This window comes from Carcharhinus amblyrhynchos, chromosome 17 (assembly GCF_965287045.1).
Source record: "Carcharhinus amblyrhynchos chromosome 17, sCarAmb.v2.hapA, whole genome shotgun sequence".
NCBI lineage: Eukaryota > Metazoa > Chordata > Chondrichthyes > Carcharhiniformes > Carcharhinidae > Carcharhinus > Carcharhinus amblyrhynchos.
Genome location: NC_137340.1, coordinates 17,948,736 through 17,974,566, shown reverse-complemented (window position 1 = coordinate 17,974,566; position 25,831 = coordinate 17,948,736). Strand labels below are relative to the sequence as shown.

Genomic DNA, 25,831 nt, shown 5'->3' with positions numbered 1-25,831 from the left:
GGCCTCTTCAATACAATCTCTGGGCAGAAGTGAATGCCCACCCCCGAGGCAGGTTTGATGGCGGGGAGGCATTTAATTTGGCAGGAAGGTGCTGGATGGGGTCCTCATGCCTTCTCATCTTACACCCGATGAAATCCGTGATGGGAAGGCTCACAGATGTCCTACTGGCTCCACCATCACTTAAGGGCCTCATCTCGCTGCAGCTGGAGGACTTGTGATATGGGACGTCCTAAAAGTAAACTGTATCAGCGTTGCTTGCAGGCTTTTGGGAGATGGGGTCCCTTGTTCAAAGGCCCTTGATGCTTATAAAAGGCCCTGGCGTGAGGTGGGGGTGGAGGGTGAAATCACTGGGAATCACCCTCCTGTAGTGCCAAGCCCCCTCACTAGTGACCCTCCCCCCATCACATCAATGATTCAGACCCTGAGGCAATCCTAGACCTCATTCGAGAGATTTATTGGCAGCAGCTGCCATTCACCCTGTGGTGTTGCTGACCAATGCGTCAACTTCTAATTGGCTGGCAGTTGTTGGAGAGCAGGATTTCCCACTGTCGGGTCCTTGAGCCTGCGAAAGGCCTCCCCCACCCCCGACTGCCCAGTTAAGGGCCTGAATGGCACACATAACTTAATGAGCCTTCTCAGACGAAGGTGAGCTCTCGCCAGCTCTCCAGCTGCTGGGCATGACTCCAGCCACCTCCATTAAATACCACCTTCTTTCTCATAGGCATAAAGGGCAAGTATTTTAATTTTTAATCCTGGTTGAAATATGTTTGGGAGCCACGGAGGGCTTTGTCATGGCTCTACATTTGAACCGTGACATTAACATCTTGCTTTCACCAAACCCAGAGGGTTTGTCAAAGGGGAGGGTTTCTAATTAAGGGGCCAGAGGGTGGGTTGTTAAAAACTCACCAATCACAGGAATGGAGGAGAGGGCAAGGAAGGCTGCCTTCCTCCACTTTCACTCTTCATGAGTGTCCTGCTGTGAGTTGAGGGACTGCAGTGAGTCGATCCTTCCTCATGACAGGAAGAGGAGAATAACATCTTCAACCAAGCTAGAATGGATGGAAGAGGATGAGGAAGCCTCCAGCAGGAATGTCCTCCCTCTAACATGGAGACAGTGAGCCAAGAGGATCAATAATCTCAAGAGGGTGGGGAGGGTGAGACATAAGTGCCACACTCCGCGTCCTGACTTCCCAAACATTCTGCCGCACAGGATTCCTTGAAACAATGAAACCTTGTAGCATCAAGCATTCCTCTCACAAGGCACCTCCTTCTGTGCAGCCAATGCTCCCACTCAATCTTATCAACCTTATTTTGACAGCATCTCACAGACAGGCTTCACAATCACCCCCATATATGTTATCCTTCCCTCCACCAAACACAATCCATTTCTAACACTCATGATTCTCTGCTTTCTCTCCTCACAGACACAGCACAGATCCTCAGGGAGAGGCAGAGATCCAGGGATGGAGGGTGACCCTCCAGTGGTGGGACCTTGGCAGCAACTGCCAATCCAAGCTAACTTGTGCCACTGGGATGGAGGTCTTGTTCCAGGAGGATGCAGCTGTCAGCAACAAGCTGCCATGATAGCCAGATCTTCCTGAGGTAGTGACGCTCAGACATCCTCAACTTGTGGACCATGTGTTGGGATCTCACCTCCTTCCAACTGGATTCTGTGGCCATTCCCTCTGCCCGTAGAGTGGCATGTGGTTGAGGAGAAGACCTGGTGCTGTTGTCAGCATTTCTTCCATTGCTGTTGCTGCTCCTCTTGTTCCTCATCAGCGGGTGCAAGGTGAAGTTTGCATAAGTTGCTCCTATATTGTGGGGAAGTTATTGGGAAAAAGCAAGGGAATGGCACTAAATAAATTGTTCATTCGGAGATCTGGTGCAGATTTAGGTTGAATGTCTCCTTCAGAATTGAAACAATTCCATTATTCTGTACTGTAATATCTCAATGCACTGACGTTGGTCTGACCAATTCAGTTTATATGTCTGCATTTTATTTAGTGGCAGGGTTCTGCAATGCATTTTGGGAAAAGTCATGTGCACATGTTTGTATGTGTGTGTGTGTGTGTGTGTGTGTGTGTGTGTGTAAGGCAAAGTGGTGAGATGAATGGCAGTTGCACAGAGCATGTATGAGAATGGGAGAATTGTCACATGGAATGGGAAGTTCAATTATGGGCAGAGAGTTAAATTCCCTAAAAGTGACATCAAGTAGGGTTGCTGACATCATCCCACCCTCTGGTTTGACCCAGGTAGTTTGCAAGTTAGTGAGGAACCCCATTGGAACTTTTGGATAAATAGTTAAAAATATTCAAATCGGACATTAACTGATGTTCTAACCAACTGTTCTGGCCTTAACAGTCAGCACTCCTAATTCCTTAGCTTTCAACAACTGCAAGGATCAACCAGGTTAGTGCGCGGTGTGCAGTGCTTCGTCAGGGAAGAACAGCTGAAGATGAGTGAAATGCAGGAGAGATGAACCAATTCCCAAGGAGTTGGCAATTGCCTGTTAAACAGAAAGAGCACCTGGGCATGACTGCAGCTCTTCAGCCTCACGGTTCAAAGGCTTCCCAGCTGTCAGGGTTCCTGAAGAAGCATTGCACACACTGCGCACTAACCTGGATAACTATTCATCCAAAAGTTCCAATGGGGTTCCTCACTAACTTGCAAACTACCTGGGTCAAACCAGAGGGTGGGATGATGTCAGCAACCCTACTTGATGTCACTTTTAGGGAATTTAACTCTCTGCCCATAATTCAACTTCCCATTCCATGTGACAATTCTCCCATTCTCATACATGCTCTGTGCAACTGCCATTCATCACTACTATGACTGACACACACACACACACACACACACACTTCCCAAAATGCATTGCAGAACCCTGCCACTAAATAAAATGCAGATGTATAAACTGAATTGTTCAGACCAACATCAGTGCATTGTGATATTACAGCACATAATAATGGAATTGTTTCAATACTGAAGGAGACATTCAACCTACACCTGCACCAGATCTCTGAATGAACAATTTATTTAGTGCCATTCCCTTGCCTTTTCCCAATAACTCTGCGCCTTGTTCCTTTTCAAATAACAGTCCAATTCCCTTTCGAATTCTTCAGTTGAACCTGCCTGCACCATTCTCTCAGCCAGTGCATTTCACATCTTAACCACTGAAAATCTGCTTTCTCATATTGTCTTTGCTTCTTTGGCAAATTACTTTAAATCCATGCCTTCTCATTCTCGATCCTTTCACAAGGGGGAACAGTTTCTCTCTGTCTACTCCCTGATTATCTGCAAACTTAAAAAGGTGCCAAGGAATTATTCTGTTCAGTGATTGCGACAGTTTTTTTTTTTAACTACACTGGCACAAATCAAGGTTATCAGCCTGTCGCAGATTGCCAATTCCTGCAGATGTATGTCTTACAAACAAATACACTCTGTCTGCAATTTACTAACCATGGTTTATACCGTGATAGCATCACAGGGCAAGGTGAGGAGACAGACCCCAAGAACTAGTTCAACTGTGAGCAGCAAGCATAAAATAAGAACCTCCTGAAACACAAAATGTGATAAAGCTGACATTCTGAAAGAACACTTACACTAACTGGACAGTCCCTGCAATACTCAGCAGAGCAGGACAAAGTTGCGTGGGATAGCAGCTTACTGATTTTGCCAAGGAGGCTTTGATGGCAAGACTGGGAAGAAAGTAAGACAGGAAGGGCTTGGCCAGATGAGCCAGTCTTGCCAGAGGTGGACTGGAAATGGCCAGGGCTCCCTGGCCAGCAGTGGTGAATGAACATGAAAACAGACTAGGGACAGTTGAAGAATCTTTCAAGTGATGGACATCACCCTTGAGGCCAAAGCCTGTGATTGTGGAAAATCCAGGCCTGAGGGAATGTACAAGGGTCGCTCATTGACTTTTCTGTGCTTGATCAAATTATTCCATTTGCCAATTAGTTTGGGCTGTGACATTGTCTGCTGCATGCTGTACATCACAGGAAGAATCTTATCCACTTCAGAAATAATTGCTGGTCAGGGTGATTGCTGGGACTGCCGGGTCCCCACTGACTGACAGTGTGCCCATCGCAGAGTCTTACAGAAGCAACCTCCTAACAGACCCCTGCGTCCTCCGTCCAATTTTAGCAGGTAGGATGGTTCCTTGAGCTTTTGAAGGACAGCAAGGTGAGCACTGCCCTCGTAGGAGGAAAATTGCAAGGTTGCCTCCATCTTCCCTTCATGGATTCATGAAGGGAAAGCCGTGTTTGACGAATTTACTGGATTTTTATGAAGATGTGACTAGTGCGGTAGACAGAGGGGAACCAGTGGATGTGGTGTTTTTAGATCTCCAGAAGGCATTTGATAAGGTGCCTCACAAAAGGTTGCTGCAGAAAGTTAGGGTACACAGAGTTGGGGGTAAAGTGTTAGCGTGGATTGAGGATTAGCTATCTAACAGGAAGCAGAGAGTTGAAATAAATGGGTGCTTTTCTGGTTGGCAGTTGGTGACTAGTGGCGTGCCGCAGGGATCAATGCTGGGGTCTCAACTGTTTACTATCTACATAGACAATCTGGAGGAAGGGGCTGAGTGTAGGGTAACAAAATTTGCTGATGACACAAAAATGAGTGGAAAAGCGAATTGCGTGGAGGATGTGGAAAATCTCCAGAGAGATCTGGATAGGCTGAGGGAGTGGGCAAGGACTTGGCAGATGAAGTATAACGTTGGCAAATGTGAGGTCATCCACTTTGGAAGAAATAATAGTAGGATGGAATATTATTTAAACAGTGAAAAGTTGCAGCATGCTACTGTGCAGAGGGACCTGGGGGTCCTTGTGCATGAGTTGCAAAAACCCAGTCTGCAGGTGATCAAGAAGGCAAATGGAATGTTGGCCTTTATCGTGAGGGGGATAGAATATAAAAGTAGGGAGGCCTTGCTGCAACTGTACAAGGCACTGGTGAGGCCACAACTGGAGTACTGTGTGCAATTTTGGTCCCCTTATTTGCATAAGGATATATTGGCCTTGGAGGGAGTACAGAGAAGGTTCACCAGGCTGATACCGGAGATGAGGGGGTTAGCTTATGAGGAGAGATTGAGTAGATTGGGCCTGTACTCGTTGGAGTTCAGAAGGCTGAGGGGGTATCTTATAGAGACAGATAAGATAATGAAGGGGCTAGATAGGGTGGAGGTAGAGAGATTCTTTCCACTTAGAAAGGAAACCAGAACTAGAGGGCACAGCCTCAAAATAAAGGAGGGGGGACAGTTTAGAATAGAGTTGAGGAGGAACTTCTCTCAGAGAGTGGTGAATCTCTGGAATTCTCCACCCATTGAAGTGGTGGAGGCTACCTTGTCGGACGTGTTTAAATCACAGGTAGATAGATTTCTGATCAATAAGGGAATTAAGGGTTATGGGGAGCAGGCCGGTAAGTGGAACTGATCCAATTCAGATCAGCCATGATCTTATTGAATGGCGGGGCAGGCTCGGAGGGCTAGATGGCCTACTCCTGTTCATAAGAACATAATATCATAAGAACATAATATCATAAGAACATAATATCATAAGAACATAATATCATAAGAACATAATATCATAAGAACTTATGTTCTTATGATATTATGATGTTCTTATGATATTATGATGTTCTTATGATATTATGATGTTCTTATGATATTATGTTGAGGTGCCCTCTGAAGCCATCATAATGGATGGAAGACCTCTCCACAGGGCATACAACAGTCGCAGCCTAGGCCAACCAGGTAGGGAGGGCTTTGGAAAGAGGGTACAACAGAGGATGGCAGGAAACAGCTGTTCCAGCTGGCAATGCTAATTCTCACACTCACCCACCCAACCAGGCCCGTAATCATCCCATTCGGGGCTAAATCTCAGCCCAGGGGTTTTACAAAATTTCAAGCAGTATCCAAGGAAATTGCTTTACTGAACCATTTTGATAATGTTGTGTTTGGAAAAGCGCATTATAAAAGGGACTAATTTGCAAATTGGATGTTTTTATGGGTTAATGAGTAGTGACAGGTTATAAACAATAAAAGTTACGGCTGGTCACCGTGCATTAAAACTTCAAGCATCTTAATTCACGTCTGATCAACAAACTAAAAAAATCTGCAATTAGGAAGGTTAATTTCTCATTGCTGTTTAGAATAAATAGCTTAATTAAAAGATGCCCCGAGCCAAATAAAAGTCTACTCTCATGAAAAACTAATTTGCTTTCTTTCCCTCACTACGCGAGTTATTACCCTAAGTGTCATATTATTGTGCAGCAAAATGGAGAATTTACAGTGACAATAAAAGGTTTCCCATTAAATGTTTCAAGATTTCATAATTTGATATTAATATAAAATGTACAATGGCAGACATGATTTCCCAACTGGTGTAAAATTCAATGAATTCATCTGTACCTAGTTACAGCTTCATAATAAATCATAGATAATATATTACATGCTATTCATAAGAGTACATGTATCCCTGAAATGTCATTATTGCAGCATGTAATTTCACTGCCAAGTAATAGCATAAGCATTATCCATTAAATCAATGTCCTAAGGCACAAAGCCCATGTACAGGCATTACAAGAAAAGCTACAGATTATGTAATGAAACTCTCAATAATATTTCTAAATATGAATAAATCCAAGATCTGTTTAATATCATACATCACCTATTCTTAGGGCTCCTGAATAGATTTTGGATTGCACATTTTATCAGTGCTAAAGAGCACAATACATCAAAACACTGTTGATACTGCGTAACAAAGAAACTTTGAAAAAGCTAAACAAATTTATGTAAAGTTGGCTTATTAAATGTATTTTGATTGTGCAACTAAAGAAATGGTAGTTGCAAATGCAGTGATAAAATTTGACATCCTCATTCTTTGCAACCTGGAATTTGAGATTTTTTTATTGCATGTTAACTGATACCTTCTTTTAAATTTATTTATTTTTACTCCATTCCTAAAGTTACAAAGCCAATGCTCAGAGTGGACCAGGCAAACCCAAATCCATTCCTTGCTTGCTCCAAAAACCAAACTCAAATTAAGTCCAATTCATGGCCCCCACAAGGGAGACAAACATGACACAAGCTGACAAGATATGGCATAGCACCCCATCTTAGGCTTGATCTGACACTTGATCTTAGCCAAAAGGAAATTCTGGAAATTCTCCAAAGACATCACCTAAAGAGTGTGAGAGCTGTGCTACTCTACCTTTCCTCAAGGCACCATTCTGGCCAGCAGACTCTTTTACACCTAATGTATTGTGGGAAAATCATTCCCACTGCATCAGTTAACACTTAATCAATTAAAATCACAAATACCAGGTTACAGGCAATGTGCACACAGCTAGTTAAATTTTATCAATGAATTTGCAGCTACTATTTCTACTGCTGTGTTCGGTGTGTAATAAAATACACTTTGTGTGACAAACTATTTTCATAGTCTTTTGCATCACCCTTTTTTCTGATTTCCGTGGTTACTAAACATTAACAGTGTTTTTGATTTATGATGCTCCTGACTTCTGGAGGACTTGTGGGAGTCACCAGCAGAAAGGGAGTTTTTGACAGGGATTCCATAATTGGAAACAGGAATGGGAAGAGGAGATGAGGCCAGGCAAAGCAGCACTATCTGCTGGAGGAGACAGGGAGAGGAGGGTCAAGGGGATGGCGAGGCGTGCAGTTTTGTGCTTCACAAACTTCATTCAAAAGAGACCAGACATTATCAGCCACGAAAGAATCACACTCAGGATCCACAAGTGGAGGAAGAGGAAAAATAGGAGGAGTTGGACTAGGAGGAGGATCAGAGAGAGCAACATTGAGTCCCACACCCAAGAGGGAGCTCACTGCTGTTTAATTGAAGGCCACATTTGAGCAATGTTGTGAACCATCAGACTTCTCAGTACTAATAAAACATCCCTTAGCTTCCACAACTGAGGATTACAGTTTATATTCACTCATAGGATGTTACTGACTGGGCCAGCATTTGTTTCCCACTCTTAATGCCCTTGAGAAGATGGTAGTGTGCTGCATTCTTGAACCGTGTGGTGCTCCAGTTTCCTCCCACAGTCCAGAGATGTGCAGGTTAGGTTGATTGGCTATGGTAAATTGACTCTGTCAGTGGGATTAGTAGGGTAAATGTGTGCAGTTGCAGGAATAGGGCCTGGGTGGGATTGTGGTTGGTACAGACTCAATGGGCCAAATGGCCTTCTTCTGTACTGTAGGGATTCTACAAAAAGAAGTTGGACTGACCATGGTAATTTTCCCCTCAATGTCCAAAGAGATGTATGTTAGCTCGATTGGCCATAGTAAATGCGTGAGGTTGCAAGGATAGGGCAGGGCTTGGTTAAGATACTCTTTTGGAAGTCAGTGCAGACTTGATGAGCTGAATGGCCTCATCCCTGCACTGTAGGGATCGTATGATTCTCCCTACAATCTCGTGATGTTACTTGCACCCAGAGTGACTACTGCCCACTATACCCAGTGACTGCAACTGTGAGGTCCTGTGTTATATTATGGGTGGAATTTCACCATCCTGCCCACCACGGGAATCATAATGGTTGGAACAGGACCACGCAAAGGTCCATTGACCTAGGGTGGGATTTGCCAGTCTTGGGGCAAGCATGGCCAGAAAATCCTGCCCTATGAATGATACTAGTCTCTCAGCTGCTACCTGCAACAGTGATGGCACATTTCCATCTTCCTCACTATCTCCTACCTCTGCCAGCCAGCGTACTCTACAGCAGTAGAAGCAGCTGTGTGGAGGCTACAGATACTGCTCCATCAAAATTGGGCTTAATCAGCACGTGAATGGTAAATATGCAGCTGTCCAGTTTAGTAGCTCCTGCATGTTTAAATCATGGTGATCATCAATTAGCTTCAAAACTGTGGGCTAAATCCAGGCTTGTCTCATTCGCACAACACCCACTTAGCACCTGCTTTCACCCTTTCACCAAAATTCCCCTCTGTAAAAGAGCAGAAGCTCCATTAAAAAAAACGCATAAGTAATTGTCAGACACGAGTATAATTTACTCTAAACGTCATCCTTTTCTATTACTACTGGGAAGAGTAACACCATTCATTTGGTGTCATTTTTATGCCTCATAGTCTTATGCACAACACTAATTCCATTTTCTGAGTACTTAATACACGATGACCACAGTGCGAGATACAATTATAAAGTTTAGTTTTGTGACTGTTCACTTTGTTTACTATCAAAATATATGGTTAAATAGGATAAAGTGTTGACACTCTTTAGTCGATAGGTTTAGACCATTGCCTTCATATTGTGATAAAGGGAAGGATTAGAAAACATATTTTTTGAGCAGTATCAAATAAAACATGACAGTTTAATGCTTATAATTCTGATGTGTTAAATACTATCAACATGGCTGGGGGGCAGTATGGTGATACAATGTTAGCACCACTATCTCATAGTGCAGGGGCTATTCCCAGCTTGAGTCATTGTCTGTGTGGAGTCTGCACATTCTCCCCATGTCTGCGTGGGTTTCCTTGGCTCCATTTTCCTCCCACAGTCTGAAGTGTTGGTTAGGTGGATTGGCCATGCTAAATTCTCCCTCAGTGTACTCAAACAGGCACTGGAGCATGGCACAGTAGTTTCATTGCGATGTTAATGTAAGCCTACTTGTGACACTAATAAACTTTTAAAAAAAACTTTTATGAAGGAAAATTATTCCAGAACATTAACTTAGATGCACTAACCAGCCCGTCTTACAAGTGGCCACATGAAGCCATGATCCACAATGTCTCATGTTTGTTTCAAGGAATGTTCTTGGCCTCCAAGTGATGGACAGTTTTATCCTCTTTTAGATGATTAGAACTATTAAAGACATTTAACAAGTTTTCACTGGTATTGATATGCAAGATGTCAATAACTTTATTGATGATGCTGTTAGCATTTGCAATCTCTGTAAATTAAAGCCTACAAGTTCAACTAATGAAAACAACAGTTTGTATTGTTAAAGCTCAAACAGCCATGTGTGACTTACTCCAGTCCAGCACAATGGTTCTGAAATATTGGGCAGAATCCTATGGAGACAACTGGGGTCTTGACAGTCAGCCTCTTTTCGGAAAGGCCTTATATATCTTTTGCCACACAGGCACTTAGAGGGCCAGCAGTGGGCCAACCAACAGGATCAAGGACCTACACCAGGGGCAGAAATCCCACCTGCCGACAGCTGCCAGCCAATCGGAGGCTGGCAATCCTCCTGTGCTCCCCAGTGTTACATCCATCCTCAGGTAGGCCTTATGTAGGCCTCAGATGGAGAACGGATCCAGGCTGAAGTGAGAGATGGCTGGAAGGAGGTCACAGGACAGGGAGTGGAATTGTCAGAAAGCACAGGGAGTATCTCATAGCAGGCACTCACTTCCCAATGCCAGGTCCCCTTGATCGGGCACTGAGTGCCTTTGAACCGAGGGGCTCAGGTTAATGCTGGCAGTGGGATGAATCCCTCAAGTAGACATGAATTTCTGATATGAGGCCCTCAATTGGTGATGAGGCAGGAAGACGTTCCATAGCCTTCCATGGGCCTATTTAGGGTGCAGGCAGGAAGGTGACTGAGTTCTGACTAAGGTTGACTCCACCATCAAACTCACCACAGGGGTAGGGCACAAGTTTCCACCTATAATTGCTAGTATAGTCTGGGATCAATTTTAACTTCAGGCAGGAGGTGGACGTTAATGGTTTGCTTTGTCTGTCCGATAGCCTCCATTTTGAAAACCAAGCCTCATCAACTCCTGCACCTCAATTTGGGGACAAGGTCAGTGTTCTTTGCAGTCAGTGAACCGAGACCCCGTTGCTGGAGGAGGGCTATTGCAATTTCAGGTCCAAGGGAGAAGGCTCACACTGAGACTCAGCGGATGAAGGAGCAGTGCTCCGAAAGCTCGTGATTCCAAATAAACCTGTTGGACTTTAATCTGGTGTTGTGAGACTTCTTACTATACCTACCTATTTCATGCCAATGAATCTTGTAGGCCATTCAACTCAAACCTTTGCTGAGATCAAAATGAACCACATTCCTGCCATAATCAGGTTTATTATCCCCACCAAGAGCTCTGACATTTGTCAACATGAGAAACCCTTAAAAGGTCCATGCTACTAAAATACTTCAGCATGGAAAAATTGCTAAGGGAGTGAGCTTACTGACTCGTCACACTGGTTTATCAGCATGACAAGCCAGGAAGATCGGGCAAAAGGTGGAAAATCAAGTTCGCACCTGGTTATTCGCCTCTGGCGATGTCACTGGCCCTATTCTCCCAACGGAATCAGCTTTGCACCTGGAAAAGGGGATTGATGTTCCAGGAGGCATGGGGGGAGTGACTGTACTCAGTACCCTGGGAGATTGGGCTGATTGCACAATGGCACCCTTAGAGGTCAGCCGCCCAGTGTGAATAGGCTCCGCTCACTCCCCCCACTGGCGAGAATCAGGCTCGGGCATTTTTGTTTGCTCTAAGTAACGTACGGTTACATCTGGGAACGCACCCCGAAAATGGGTGCGATTTTCTCGCATTTTCACGCACGTTCGCCACTTAGGGGCTGATCTTACCAAAATGATTCCAAGTATTTGGAGCAGTTAGAATATGCATGTAAAAGTGTACATTGCCACAGCCACTGCAATTCCACAGCGGGGCTAGTTGGCTCAATTGGCTGCACGGCCAGCGTGTAACTGAACGGTGTCAGCAGCGTTGCTCCGACGGGAAGGTGCGATTCAGGACCTGCCTCCTTGCCCTGCCCATAGTGGAGGCTGTGGCACTGTGGGTCAGACCTGCTTTTGGGCAGGGGACCCAAGAAGAAAATGCAGCAGCCAGATAAGATGGATAGGAATTACACAAGGAAGAGAGATTGAACCATTGGAACTATTTCCACTTGATCAGAGAAGCTTATGGAGTGCTTTAATCGAGCACTTTACATTACTAAAGGCTTTGATGAAATAAATAAAGATTATTTCCCCTGCTAGAGGATTAGTGATGAGAGATCTTTAATTTAAAATGATTTCTAACACAGTGAGGAGGGTAGGTCAGGGAAATCTCCTGTTGCTGGAGATGATTGCTTGCATGGAATGCTTTGGCGCAGGGAGCAATTAAGGAAGAAACTAGTGCATCTTTTATGGGAAAATTGGATAACCAGTTTGAAACAGAACGATGCAGGGAGACAGCTGCGTAGTGTAGAGTTTTGGTCCCCTTACCTAAGGAAGGATATATTTGCCATGCAGGGAGTGCAACGGAGGTTCACCAGGCTAATTCCTGGGATAATGGGACTGTGCTTTGGGGAAAGATTGAGGAGACTGGGCCTGTATTCTCCCAAGCTGGGTTTCCCAAACTAGGTTCCACAGAAATCTGGGATTCCCTGAGATACATCTGGGAATTCTGCTCCAGCCATTTTGAGTTTCTAAAAACACTGTCCATCCAGCTTGACCAATCAAAAGGTGTTTTTACACATTGTTGGCTTTTGATAGGAGCACTAGTCAGCCTATCAGCAGCCAATGAACTGAAAAACTGGCCTCTGATTGGATGAGCTGGAAATACTCACAAAATTGGTAAAACTTTCATTAAAATTCACAGGCAAGACTTTCACCTCCACAGGGCAGAAGACAACAAGGGATGAAAGAAGCAGGGATCAAGGCCGAGACGGTCGTGGGCTGTGGTGGCCTGAGAGGGGTTAGGGGTGGGGAGGAGTGTGAGAGAGAGAGAGAGAGAGAGAGAGAGAGAGAGAGGGGGGGGAGGAGTGCGAGAGAGAGAGAGAGGGGGAGTGTGTGTGAGAGAGAGAGAGAGAGAGAGAGAGAGAGAGAGAGAGAGTGTATGAGAGAGAGGGGGGGAGTATGAGAGAGAGAGAGAGAGGGGGAGTGTGAGAGAGAGAGAGGGGGAGTATGAGAGAGAGAGAGAGAGAGAGAGAGAGGGGGAGTATGAGAGAGGGGGAGTGTGGGGGGGGGGGGGGGGGGTAGTGTGTGAGAGAGAGAGGTGGAGTGAGAGAGAATGTGTGAGAGTGAGAGGGAGGGCGATGGCGGGTGTGGTTTGCAGGGAGTGAAATGAAAGACCACTTTACAAACCAAATGATTCCTTAATTCCAGCACTTTGGTTTCCACCAGCGTTTTGAAGCAGCTCCTTCTGATGTGCCATTATTGGCAAGGCTGACTGTCCCAATCATACAAATGGTCTGCTCCCTGCCCAGTTTGAGGCGCAGCCCCTCTGCTGGCCCAGAGTTACACTCCATTGTGAGGCTACTGTGATTTCACACCCTCTTGTTCCAAAAGTAAACAACAAAATTAAGTTGAGCTTCGTCATTTATAAATGCAGCCACCTTTATGTAAAGATTCCCTGCATACAGCATTCCTAAGGAAAATTTGTCCTGACCCTCAACGTCAACTGTGGTATCTTATCAGTATTCCTTAATTCACCTTTAAAACTTTGCAAAAGGAAGCAAAATCTTAACATTATACACTTCAACACAGACAATTTACACATTACATCATGGAGTTTTGCAATTGGGTTTGTTAAGATTCGAGTTCCCTCAAAGCCCTAACTCATCATATTTATTGAAGTGATTACCACAAGGGACATGACATGATGATGGAATTTCACTTCCTTTGAATGAGTCCGCTTGAAACCTTGAAAAGTCCAAGAGGAACTGAATGAAATTCTTCTTCTCCAGCTAATTTTTTTCTTTGACATCAGTGAAACTGTCAAGTAAAGTGCTTCCTTTGTAGCGGTCTTACAAAATGGATTGTGGGTCGCTGAACTTCACTTCACTTGCAATTTAAAGGAACATAGCTATCAGAGTAAAAACTGCCATCCCTTTCTTTGGGCTTTATTAATCCATAGATGAAATTTCTTTTTATACTTCAAGGATCGAGTGGCGTAGTGTTTGCGAAGAAAATGTCTTTCCACCTCTGGGATCTGCTGGGCACAACTGAAGCTGAGCATGAATCAGATGAAATTCTTCACTTTCTAACAGTTGTTAACCATCCCACCCCCCCTCAAGATAAATGGGTTTGGGCATTCTCAACTTAGCTCCCCATAGACCACAGCCCAAAGCACAATACTCAGCATAATTCAGAATTAATTGGTATGAATTCAACAATTATACACTACAATATGATAAGGGTGATTGGCGTGCAAAACACAAATGGTGCAGTCAGGGGTAGTTTTTGAATTTGACTTCAAGGCATATTGTTTGGAGCGGTGTAGAGGGATCTCCAAATTGCATATAATGTAGAGTGTACTTGGGAATAATAACTAGAAAATTTAATTCCCAAACACCCGCTTCATTAACTTGGAAAGCGCACAAATTAAAAAAGATATTAAATTTTAAAACTCCGCACTCTCTAATCCCTCATGTCAATATGAGCTTTTTATATTTCATGAGCCAAATCTTCCAGTCTCCATATCGTTGGACTGAAAATGTATGTCAGGGCCCAATGGAGGATCTGATGCGTGAACCTCTTGTGGAAGTGGCCTGAGAAATTTTACTTCCAATGGTTAATTCCACTGCTCCTTCAGACAGTTCCACAGTGTTTACTTCGACACTTACCCACTAAATATTGGACAGATTAAAATCTAGTCTAACATCTGGGTAACTGCACAACTGAGCCTCCAAACACTTCCCCTGACGCTCTCACCGCGAAAAACCTCCAGCTCCCCCCCAATCAAATCCTGACTACACACTCACACCCAACACCCAACTAACATTCCCTCCTCCCCCCCCATCCCCAACTCAACCAAATCTGACTAATCCCCTGACTAACTACCTATCCCCAACACTCTAACTACCCTAAAGGCAAAATTCTGCAGATGCTGGAATCTGAAATAGAAAAAGGAAATGTTGGAAAATCTCAGTAGGTCTGACAGCATCTGTGGAGGGAGGCTATAGAGCCAACATTCTGAGTCTGGGTGACGAAGCTGTGACAAAGGGTCAGACCTGCTGAGGTTTTCCAACATTTTCTGTTTTTGTGTTTAAAAATACAGTTGCACCTGATTTATATCTTATTCATTTTTTATGTACTTTTAAACCATCTCGTCGTCCAGACTGGAGTCTGTGTCAGATCCCCGAGTGGTGGACTGTCAGGATATGACTTGTTATTTCCTCCTCCTGTACAGCATGCTTCATGTGGGAGATTGAGAGTGACTTGCCTCTTCATTTATCGCCTTCCGTGTTGAAGGGAGTATTTTCTCCTCTCTGCTCACTCAGTGCCTAGTTGTAGACATACATCATGCTCTCCAATGTCCTGCTAATCCTTGGTGCTGAGCCACCATAAAAACAACATGAAGATTTTCTTGGATCAACCTTTGGTTAACGTGTGAATGACATGGCGAGCTTTAGTGTCAAACTCTTAGGGTAGGATTTTCCAGGCGCGTTTGCCCCAAAAGTGGAAAATCCCGTCCGAGATCAACAGTATGGTCTGACACCTCTCCCCCCCACACCCATTACGATTCCAGTGGCAGGCGGGATGGGAAAATTCTGGTCTTAATGTGTTTAAGTAGCTTCTGTTCCCAATTTCCCTCCTGTCCTCTCTAATCCTTCTACCATCACCTTAAATCTGCATCCCTAATAATTAACCTCTCCATTAGGGCATCCTGTCTACTGTAACATTTGATATCAGTGAAGTACCTCGGGATGTTTTAACTACTTAAAAAACGCTAATAAAATCCAAGCTTCTTCTTGTAATCACCATTGCGCTTTTCCACTATTTGTGCTCAGTTGTAGGCTACAAAAAGGCTCTAAAATAATGGAGGCACCTTTGTGTGCAAAGAAACTAATCTAGCCATGTTTTAAGTGATTTTTCAGATATCTTCTTTAAAATCACAAAGAAAATGATTATACTGCACCCAAGATAACTAGCAAACTCTTCTGTACATATTTTAAATGCTGTTTTTGTTTCACTTTTGAGATTGGTTTGTTTGCAACTGCATGAATGAGTCTCTTAAATACATCAAAGAACAACTTTAAAGATAAACTTTTCAAAAAAAATTACACTTCACATGACTGCCTGGTTGAATTGGTTCCTGGTAAATTTTTTACTTGCCAATATGCAAATGAATTATGTCAAAATTCGAGGGAGAGAAAGTTCGCTTCTCAAAACTTGCATAATTTGGTGTGCAACTTGTAGCCGATTATCAAATTCATCTCAATTGGGTGGTGGGCAGGGGGGAAAGCGGGTGGAGTAGTTGGCAGGGGGGGTTGTCACTGTGGGGCATGGAAATTCAATGCATCGTAGAATGGATATCGAACAAAACCAGTCTGATTTTCCACATCCCTGCTGTACAGACACAAGCTGGAGCTGAGATCAGGTTCAATTATAATATCCTGCACAGCTGAATAATCAGACAACATTTCTTGTCTTGTCTGGGCTGACAAGTGAAGGATGTCCACCTGAGTGCAATATAGGATATTTGATGGCATCCTTAGAGTGACTGAAATGAACATATTCAGGGAGAATAAAAGCAGTCCATTGGAGATAGCTGAAAGGTATGATTTACAGTAACTCCTCTGGACCAGTCACACCAACATAAAATAGGGTGGCATTTGGCGGGACTTGGGTGGGGTGGTGGGGTTGGGTGGCTGCAATCGGCTGGGGTCGGAACGCAATGTCTCAATACAGTAGACTGGGAGATGGGGTGCCCATGCAATGGTGCCCCAGAGTTCAGCAGACAGCTTCCCAACATGAATAGGCTCTGCTCACTCCCCCTGAAGCGCAGAGACTTCAGTCTTGGGCCCACTTATGATATGGAAATGCATATTTCCATATTGAAATCAGTTCCACGCTGATTTTTGGTGCTGGAGCTGATTACTTCAGAAATCTTTGCCGCGGAGGCATGGACACCCAGCGGGAAGCTCACAAAATGGCCTCTGATGTCGTCCCCTGGCCCACTGCTTGGCTACAGCACCACAGTAGGCTGGGAGAATCACCTCTAGTGAATCTGACAGACTTATTCAAATCCTCTTCAGAAGAACACAATGTTTCATGGCTGAAATTAGGAGATGGCTTGGCTCAGTGCTGCCCACTGTCCCCTCAGAACACTGGGAGCAAATAGAAAGGAATCAACCAAAACTTAATAGGTAGCAGGGAGATCTCCCAAAATCCCACACTGCATAATGCTCCCAGGTAATTTGCTGCACATTTACTATTCTCTAGATCTAGCCTCCAAACAACTTTACAGCTCTGTCATGACCTCATGCAGACTTGTCTCTCAGCAGGGTATACATTGGAGATGCAAAGTAGAGTCGGAGCTTCACATATGAAATTACTGCAATAAAATTGAAATGCGTGATGTACAGCCACTCACTGATGCACAGCTTGACTTGCAGGTACTTCTCCGTAAGTCCTCCATTAGCTAAGAGCATCAACTTTTTTGATGACAAGTTAAGATAGCACAAAGTTAAACATGACTAATAGATCAAGGTTCTTGACTTGCTGAGGGAAACTGCCCTGGATAACATGACATATCATAATATGGAGGAAGTTAAGATGAAGCACGTCAGCAAAGTTCAGGTTCAGTCCGAAGCTCGGGCATAATTTCCACAACAATGTTTGCACTGATTCAGGGAGCATTCACGCAATTGATCTATAAATGTGATGAACTTAGTTACACGGCTTATATTTATTAATGGCTTCCAACTATTCCTCTGGGTGGCACGGTGGTGCAAGGATTAGCCCCACAGTTAGTCTGTGCCTCATTCATTTCCAGAAGATTCCTACCTATCTTCAAGGAAATGCAATGTCAGAACCCACTCAACATCTTTTAAATACAAGTTCGAAGACAAAATTTTTTTAAAAAATCTGTGAGGGTAAGGAAGTTAATACAGGTGATGTTGTCATTTTCGTTTTCAGTGCTAAACATGTGTAAAGTGAACAGAACGATAAAAGATTAAAGTGGTGTTGGCACGGTCATTGAAGGCCTCGGGTGACTGTGTGGAGCTTGCATGTTCTCCCCGTGTCTGCATGGGTTTGCACCAGGTTTTTTGGCTTCCTCTCATAAGGTTAGGTGGATTGGCTACGGTAAAATTCCCCCTTAGTCTGTGTGAGTGTGTGCCCTGTGATAGACTGACGCCCAGTCCTAGGTATAATCTGCCTAGCCCTAGTGTCTATTGGAAAAAAGTCCAATTTCCTGTAACCCTGAATTGGAGTAAGCAGTTAGTGACAGTGATGTGAAGTGAAACTATTTCCCTAAATATAGGAACTTTTCTTCAGACCGCTGGCATTGTTTAGGATAAAACTTTCACATTCAGCGCAGAAGATCACTGATGCTTGGATTAGTGTATCTAAAGGGTAAAAGCTGTCCCTCTGCTATTACAAATCCTTTAAAATCTTTGCAGGCCGTATTGGTGGCTTAAATCTCTTGAAAAATCTGTCCAGAAAAATCCTTGGGGAATTCTGCTGCTTTTCCAGTGTAACTCCAAGGAAATAGCAAAATCTCAGTTCGTTTGTGTCTCATTCATTTCCAAAAAGATTCCTACCTATCTTTTAGGAAATGCAAGGTCAGAACCCACTCAGCACCTTTTAAATACAAGTTTTAAGACAATTTTTTTTTTAAAAAGTCTTTGCCTTCCACCTTTTCACAGACCTGCCACAGAATTTTCCAACCCTTCTTGCTGACGGGATCTCTCAGTCCTGCTGGTGACAAACCCCTCCCACCATAGGTTTCCCAGCGGCAAGGGATGCATAGAATGGGAATCCCTATTGTGGGATTAGAAGATCCTGCCACCAGCCAATGGCAGGCCCCCCTCCGAAACACATCACAGGGAGCATGGAAAATCTCACCCTTTATCTTTTGTTCTTCACCTAGCTTAGATCCCTGCACTTACTTAAAACCTGTTAAATCTCCAACTTTTGTCAGTTCTGATGAAAGTTCATTCACCTGAAGCACTCACTCTTTTTCTGTCTACCCAGAGGCCAGAGTTAATGGAAACCTTATTTAAGGCCAGGCTGCTGTACCATCAGCTTCACAATAGACAGCCATCGCCAACACAAAGGAAGATCCTGTCTGACAAACATCTTCGTCAAGGGCATCAAGAATAAATAGAGGAAGTTGTTGAGTTCACTTGGGCTTCCAGAAAACCTTTGACAAGGTCATACAAAATCCCTGGGTAACGAAGTGGAACCGGTAAGAAACTGTACAAGAAAGGTAGTGGGAAGAGAAAACTCATGAGAGATGGCACGTCAGGCTAGAGAGAAGCTGAGTGGAATGTCATTCTTATTTATGTGCATGACCTAGCAGCCGAAAATAAATGATACTGAAGTAGAGAGTCCAGAAAGGATAAAGGAGGCAGTTAACATTCTGCAGAAAATTATAGATCTGTTGCAATTTGGAAGACAAGTGGAGAATTAGAATTCACTGCAAAGTATTATTCATTAGGGAGAAATGAGTAATGTAAATATAGAATAAAGTTATAGGTTGGCTGTAGACAGATTTAGAAATAGTTGGCACATCAGTTTTAAAACTAAGGCAATGAGGAGTACCTATTAAGGAAACAAATAATATTTTGTGCAAGACAGCTAGGGTAGCATAGTATGAATTTGCAATCTTATGCTCTGGCCTTGCAACACACTGATCATTTGTTACAAAGAAAATACCAGCCAGATGAGCAACAATTTTCAATTAAGTTGGCCAGGGCCAATGTATATGCCACAAATCTCCCCTCTCCCCACCACCCTCAACCCACTAATGCCAACCTTACATTAATTGTGTAAAACTTCTGGGCATTACCTGCATATTCATCCGAGTCCCTATATGATTCAACACAGAACAAAATTGTGGTTGTTTCTCAAGGAGGTGTATGGTTATAATGTGTGAACCTCTAAATAAATACAGAAGTACGTATAGATTTTCTCCAGTTCTATCCTTCACCAGCTGGCTTTCTGGAATAGAACATGATAGCAGAGAATGATTGCCTAAAGGTGAGGTTTTGAAGCTAAAATAAAATCAGGCAGAAAACCTTGCATCCTAGTAAGCATTGTGAAAAATGGCAAAAAGCAAGCATCAATTGACAGAATACAATTACCCTCTGATGTTCACAGAGTCTGAAATGCATTATTGGTGCAGGAATGTAGTGGAGATGTGGACTTGAGTTACATCCCTATCAAAGGGGACAGAAGATATGGCCTTAGCATTCTCACTTCCATTCTCACCAGAAGTAAAATCAGAAATAAGGTACTCTGCGAGCTTGAATGCTTATCAATTGGATAGTATAAAGCTTTGCAACTTCCTTTGGAATAGTTGGATCAAATTTACAGGAAAGATGATCTGTCAATGCCTTTGTAGACAAGATCAGATTTCAATAGATTTTTGAAACAGATGGTCATTGTCTGAAGAAATGTATCATGGACTTTAACAGATTGCAGCAAAGATTGATTAAATTAAGTCTGGGGATCCCTGGCTCAGCAGTAGCATTTAAATTGCTAGATTGTGCTAAAGTGTCTCATACGGACAGGTTCCTGGTTCTAATTGGTGTTCGCTTCATGGGGAAGGAGACACGATCGGATCAAGTATCTGCCAACCTTGAAAACAATTCTGGAGTTTTTCCTCCAGACTTCTTGGAATAAATGGGACATACCATGGTAACACAAATGATAGAGGACTCGATGGTTGCAAATTTCAAAATGGTCCAGGTATTGGATGCAGGCAGTGGAATGGTTAAACTCAGGTAGAATTAAAATGGAAGTATCTTTAGTAGATCTGGCTATTACAGTAGAAGGGATTGTAATTCAATGATAAGAAAATGAATCCCAGGAATGACCCAAAGAACAGTTAATGGGTGCTTCCATTGTGACTTGAAGTGTCATGTGATGATCTGCCCAAAATCCAGGATCTGTGAAATGACAGAATAAAACAAAGCCTGAGCAAGTGAATAAAGATAATGATGAGCTCCACTAAATTATACTACTCACATAGAGTTTTGGTCCTGTGATGAATATGTTCACCCTGGACTCATTTAACTATGCAGTGCTTAATAGTACTTGCACTTCAACAATATGTTTATTAGTTAACATGTTATCTTGATTCACTTCATTGTAAAGATTGATGCAAGGTTAAGGAATATAAAAGTTCTACATGGAATGCATTATGGTCGCTAAAGAGAGTTGCAATTTCAAATGAAATGGCTAGAGTAACCAGTTTTATAATAATTTACTCACCTCACTGGAGATTAAAGTAAGCCTTCTATGAAAAATACAAAATGAAACTCGTCATGGAGGATGAGAAGACAATTATTTTTAATAAGTCAGTGGTTCTGGAGTTCAATCAGCCAAAGCATTATTTTATGCCCCGAACAAAAGTTTCTTGTGCATATTAGACAAATATTCATGGCACCAAGTAATAGGAATCAGAGATGGGAAAACAAATCTGCTTATATCTCTTCTGAAAGGTTAAATGTCCCACTGCGAGGGATTAAGACCTCACCTTGTATATATTCTTTCATAAAATATATAGAGGTGTGTTCACTGCTATTTCAAAAAAAGGGACAATAATCCTCAACATGGCTGAATCCATGTCTCCTTGTACACCTAAACAAAATAACCCCCCAGCAGTGTCAGGGAAACTCACATCATTATCTCTGGGGTGTCACTTATAATCTACTGTGGACTGAGAGGCCAAATTCAAAAGAGAACTATATCTAGGACATCTGCATTACATTAAGCCAAGATGACCAGAGTCTGCTCATCCAAGGACCCTGCAACCTCACTTTCATTTCCTTTTGGTTGAAATATTTATTAATCTCAGAGATCTAGACAAAGGACACACACTCCTTGACAAAGATAGTGTGGACAGGTGGACTCATGCGTCACAGACCTCTAGTTTCTGCAGTATTGCCTTGTTGAACTGAAAATCTCAGTCTGCCAACTAACTGCTAGCCATAGTAAGACAATACATAGCATTAAGCATAGGTTAAAGAGATATCTCCACTCACATTGTCTGCACCTTTTAGACGTGATTAGCTGCAAAGATTCGCATTCTAAATCAATATTCTGTAAACTGTGTGTGTGTCTCTACATGCAGATCAAAATTCCCCACTCACCTGACAAAGGGGCTGAGCCCCGAAAGCTAGTGGTGTTTACCACCAAATAAACCTGCTGGGCTTTAACCTGGTGTTGTGTGACTTCTTACTGTGTTTACCCCAGTCCAATGCTGGCATCTCCATATCATAACTGGTAGCCACACAGAAAAGGACCTCAGTTTATGTTGAATAGCTGTTCTTATCTACACTGCTTCTCCTGAAAGTTCTGTACATGACTGATTCATCTCTGCATGCCTTTCATCATGTGAAGTCAACACTACCACAAAAGTGAATTATTCAGCACTGGTTTTCAGCCACACTGACCTCGCGGGCAGCAATCTCCCAGGCTGGACAGGTGAGGTTCCTGTGACTTTCTCGCGTGGTCCCTTGGGTTGAACAAATGCAATGAGCCAGGACTCCTCAAGGAGGAGCCTGGAGAGACCTAGTGGAGAAAGCTGGCGCTGCCTTCTTGAGGGTACTTCCCTTTTCCCTCTGGGTTCTGGACATGTTGCACCATCTGGTTAAGACAGGCGGACTGGAGAGAGTGATACTGCTGGACTGCTGTTTAAATATGGTGGCGGGACTCTCAGACCTGTCAAACCTGAGGGCAAGTGGACCAATCAGCTGCCAAGTAATTCAGGTGGGAGTGCACCTGTGCATAATTAATGAGGTTTCACGTGCAGAATCTGGTGCAGGACCAGCCGGAGGAAAAGACGCTGCCGGACGCGCTCACCACCACATCTAGTCTTGAAAGCAATAAACTCCGCCCAATATTACCTTCCTCTGTGGTCTCTGTACTATAAATCTTCCTTTTCTCTCCTCTTAACCATCTGAGTGTGAGGTAGACGTTGCGAAACTGCTTTTTATGTTGAGTGTATGCAAGTAAATTAACCCTCTGAGATCATCCTATCTCAAGTTTGCTGTGGAGTTATTAATAGAAAATTGGATCACACCAAAACAGTGAGGTTAGGGAAATATGCCACTGTTTATAAATGGGAAAACACTTTTCCATTTAAGAGATAGCGAGAGGAGGAATCAGTGCTGTATAAATTGACCCCCTATCTGTCCGTGATACTTCTAAAAGATGTGGGTGTGCTTGGTGAAGATTTTGATGTGACCTATTATTGTCACATATATTGAGGTACAGTGAAAAGTATTCTTTCTTGCGTGCAAAATATACCAAGCTAAGAGATTAGCAAGAAGTGTGAGATCTACAGATTAGAAAATGCCACCAAATCCTATTGTAAACCTTCCATTGTCACATGATCCTAGCTGCCATGGATCAAAAGATATGTGATGGAGAGAAGTACTTTAACTCTAAGTGCTATAGATCTCACGGCCAGATTTAGTCTTACTACATTAACACACAGTAAGGAACAATGTGTCATTACAGACAAAATCATGGGAAATGTTAGTTGATCAACAAGACTCCTGGCCAGATAGGTTTGAAATCTGCTGCAAGTTAACACCCACCCTATTGTAAAAGGAGTCAATTGCGGACAGCCAATCATCATGTTCACCAGATTCTCATACAATTCCTATTCCTTTTTACAGATCTGAATGCATTCAATAGACTATACATGAAACAGGAATTATTTTAATTTTCTAATTATTTATCATGGGTATCCTTCATCCAAAATAACTGCTTAACAATATCATTTTGGTGAAGTAGGGCTGTTATTTCCTCATGACAGTGAAACCATTGTCGGAAAAACCATCTGATTCACTAATATCTTTTAGGGAAGGAAATTTGCCATCCTTACCTGGTCTGGCCTAGACGGCAATGTGGTTGATTCTTAACTGCCCTCCAAGAGCAACTAGGGATGGGCAACAAATGCTGGCTAGCCATCAAATCCCATGTCCCACAAACGAATAACAAAAAATCTGAACAAAGATACAGATAAATTGGAAATAGCCTACCCAGATTATAATTTAGCTTAAGACTCCTTAAAATACATCCAAGTCAACCAAAAATGCTTGATTGTACCTTGTTTTTGTCGTATAGACCGTGGTTATCCAGCATCATGTTTTTCTCAAAGTGTGTATATCTTCTTAAGTCACGTTCAAATTGCTAAATAAATACAAAACAGGAACAGAGGTTACTAAACCACATTAGGACCAGAATTTTCCCATCCCGCCTGCCACTGGAATCGTAACGGGCAGGGGGCAGACCATGCCGTTGACCTCGAGAAGGATTCTCCAGTTTTGGGGTGAGCATGCCTGGGAAATCCCACCCTAAGAGTTTGATATTAAAGCCTGTAATGTCACTCACACACTAACCAAGAGGTTGATCCAAGAAAATCTTCACATTGTTTTTACAGTGGTTCAGCACCAAGGATTGGCAGGACATTGGAGAGCATGATGTGTGTCTACAGCTAGGCACTGAGTGAACACAAAGGAGAAAATACTCTTGTTTCAACACAGAAGGCGATAAATGAAGAGGCAAGTCACTCTCAATCTCCCACATGAAGCATGCTGTACAGGAGGAGGAAACAGGAGTGAGTCATATCCTGACAGTCCACCACTTGGGGATCTGACACAGACTCCAGTCTGGACGACGAGATGGTTTGAAAGTACATAAAAAGTGAACAAGATATAAAATCAATCAAATGCAACTGTATTTTTAAACACAAAAACAGAAAATGCTGGAAAAACAATCGTGGAGAGAGAATAGAACCAACGTTTCTGGGTGACCCTTTGTCAGAGTTTCATCATCCAGACTTGAAACGTTGGCTCTACTCTTTCTCCACGAATGCTGTCAGACCTGCTGAGTTTTTCCAGCATTTTCTGTTTTTTGTCTCAGATTCCAGCATTTGCAGTATTTTGGCTTTACGGTGGCCAAGTGAAATTTCAAACACACAACTGGTCCTGAAAAGATAATTTTATAATCACAAGACTGGACTTTGATGCTATGGCTGGAATTTTACCGGCATACCTGCCCCAATTCCGGGGGGGGGGGGGGGGGGGGGGGGGGCAGGCCAGGCTCGGAGAACTGCATTCTCTGTTGGCCTTGGGTGGGATTGTACAAACCTCGGGTGGATGAGTAAAATTCCACCCTAAGTGTGCAACGTCACTCACACGTTAAATAAAAGGTTCTTCCACTCATCAACCCACAGCCTGAGATTTTACATCAGGGAGTGGGGTTGATTACTTGCCATTTAAGGGTCTCACCATATCCTTTCCCATATTTTTACCGCACTGAGGTATGTCCACACAGAAGGCCCAGCAGCTGACATCAGGCAAACTCTTATCCCATCCCCTTACCAGCCACTCTGGTCACCCCTCTCTTTATCCTTCCCTTCTACTCCTTGAACCCAGCCCTTCACACACCTCAACCCCCATATTGGACTTACCTGGGTTCCTCAGCATGGTGGGGCTGCCTGCAGTCCCGGCAGTGGCTACCCTCTTGTCAGCCGCCATTGCCGGGGCTTCAGAACTGCCACCCATCTTTTTGGCCAACAGCCAAGGCGGGACCTCCTGCTGAGACAGGAGGAGGGGTGTTGCCAAAGGTTTGCCTAGGTCTAATGTTAAATTGCTGTGAGGCAGCCGTTGAGATTATGAGTGGTCTCCCACTCTCCCCAACACCTCTCCAACTTCTAACTGAAATCCAACCTGTTGAATGCCATTAATGATTAATTAGTAGATTTTTAAAGATAACTCTTTCAAAAATAATTTTTAATGCATTTCTTCCCAGAAACTTTTAGGCCGGAATTTTATCACCATTCACGTTGGTGGGATTTTTCCATCCTGCTGCAGTGACCGGAGACTTGGCTGGCCATCAAATTCTCCAACCTCGCCGCAGCAGCAGCGTGGCATGAACAGCTGGT

At 43.4% G+C, this 25,831-nt stretch overlaps 1 protein-coding gene across 1 annotated transcript in view; it reads right to left on the bottom strand.

Annotated features, from left to right (window-relative positions):
* The window catches only part of dntt (deoxynucleotidyltransferase, terminal), a 222,942-nt gene that overhangs the window by 20,180 nt on the left and 176,931 nt on the right, over window positions 1-25,831 (bottom strand). The window contains exon 10 of the mRNA XM_080205268.1: window positions 23,992-24,075. Within this exon, the coding sequence (XP_080061394.1) occupies window positions 23,992-24,075 (84 nt within the window). The remainder of the gene's footprint in view (window positions 1-23,991; window positions 24,076-25,831) is intronic.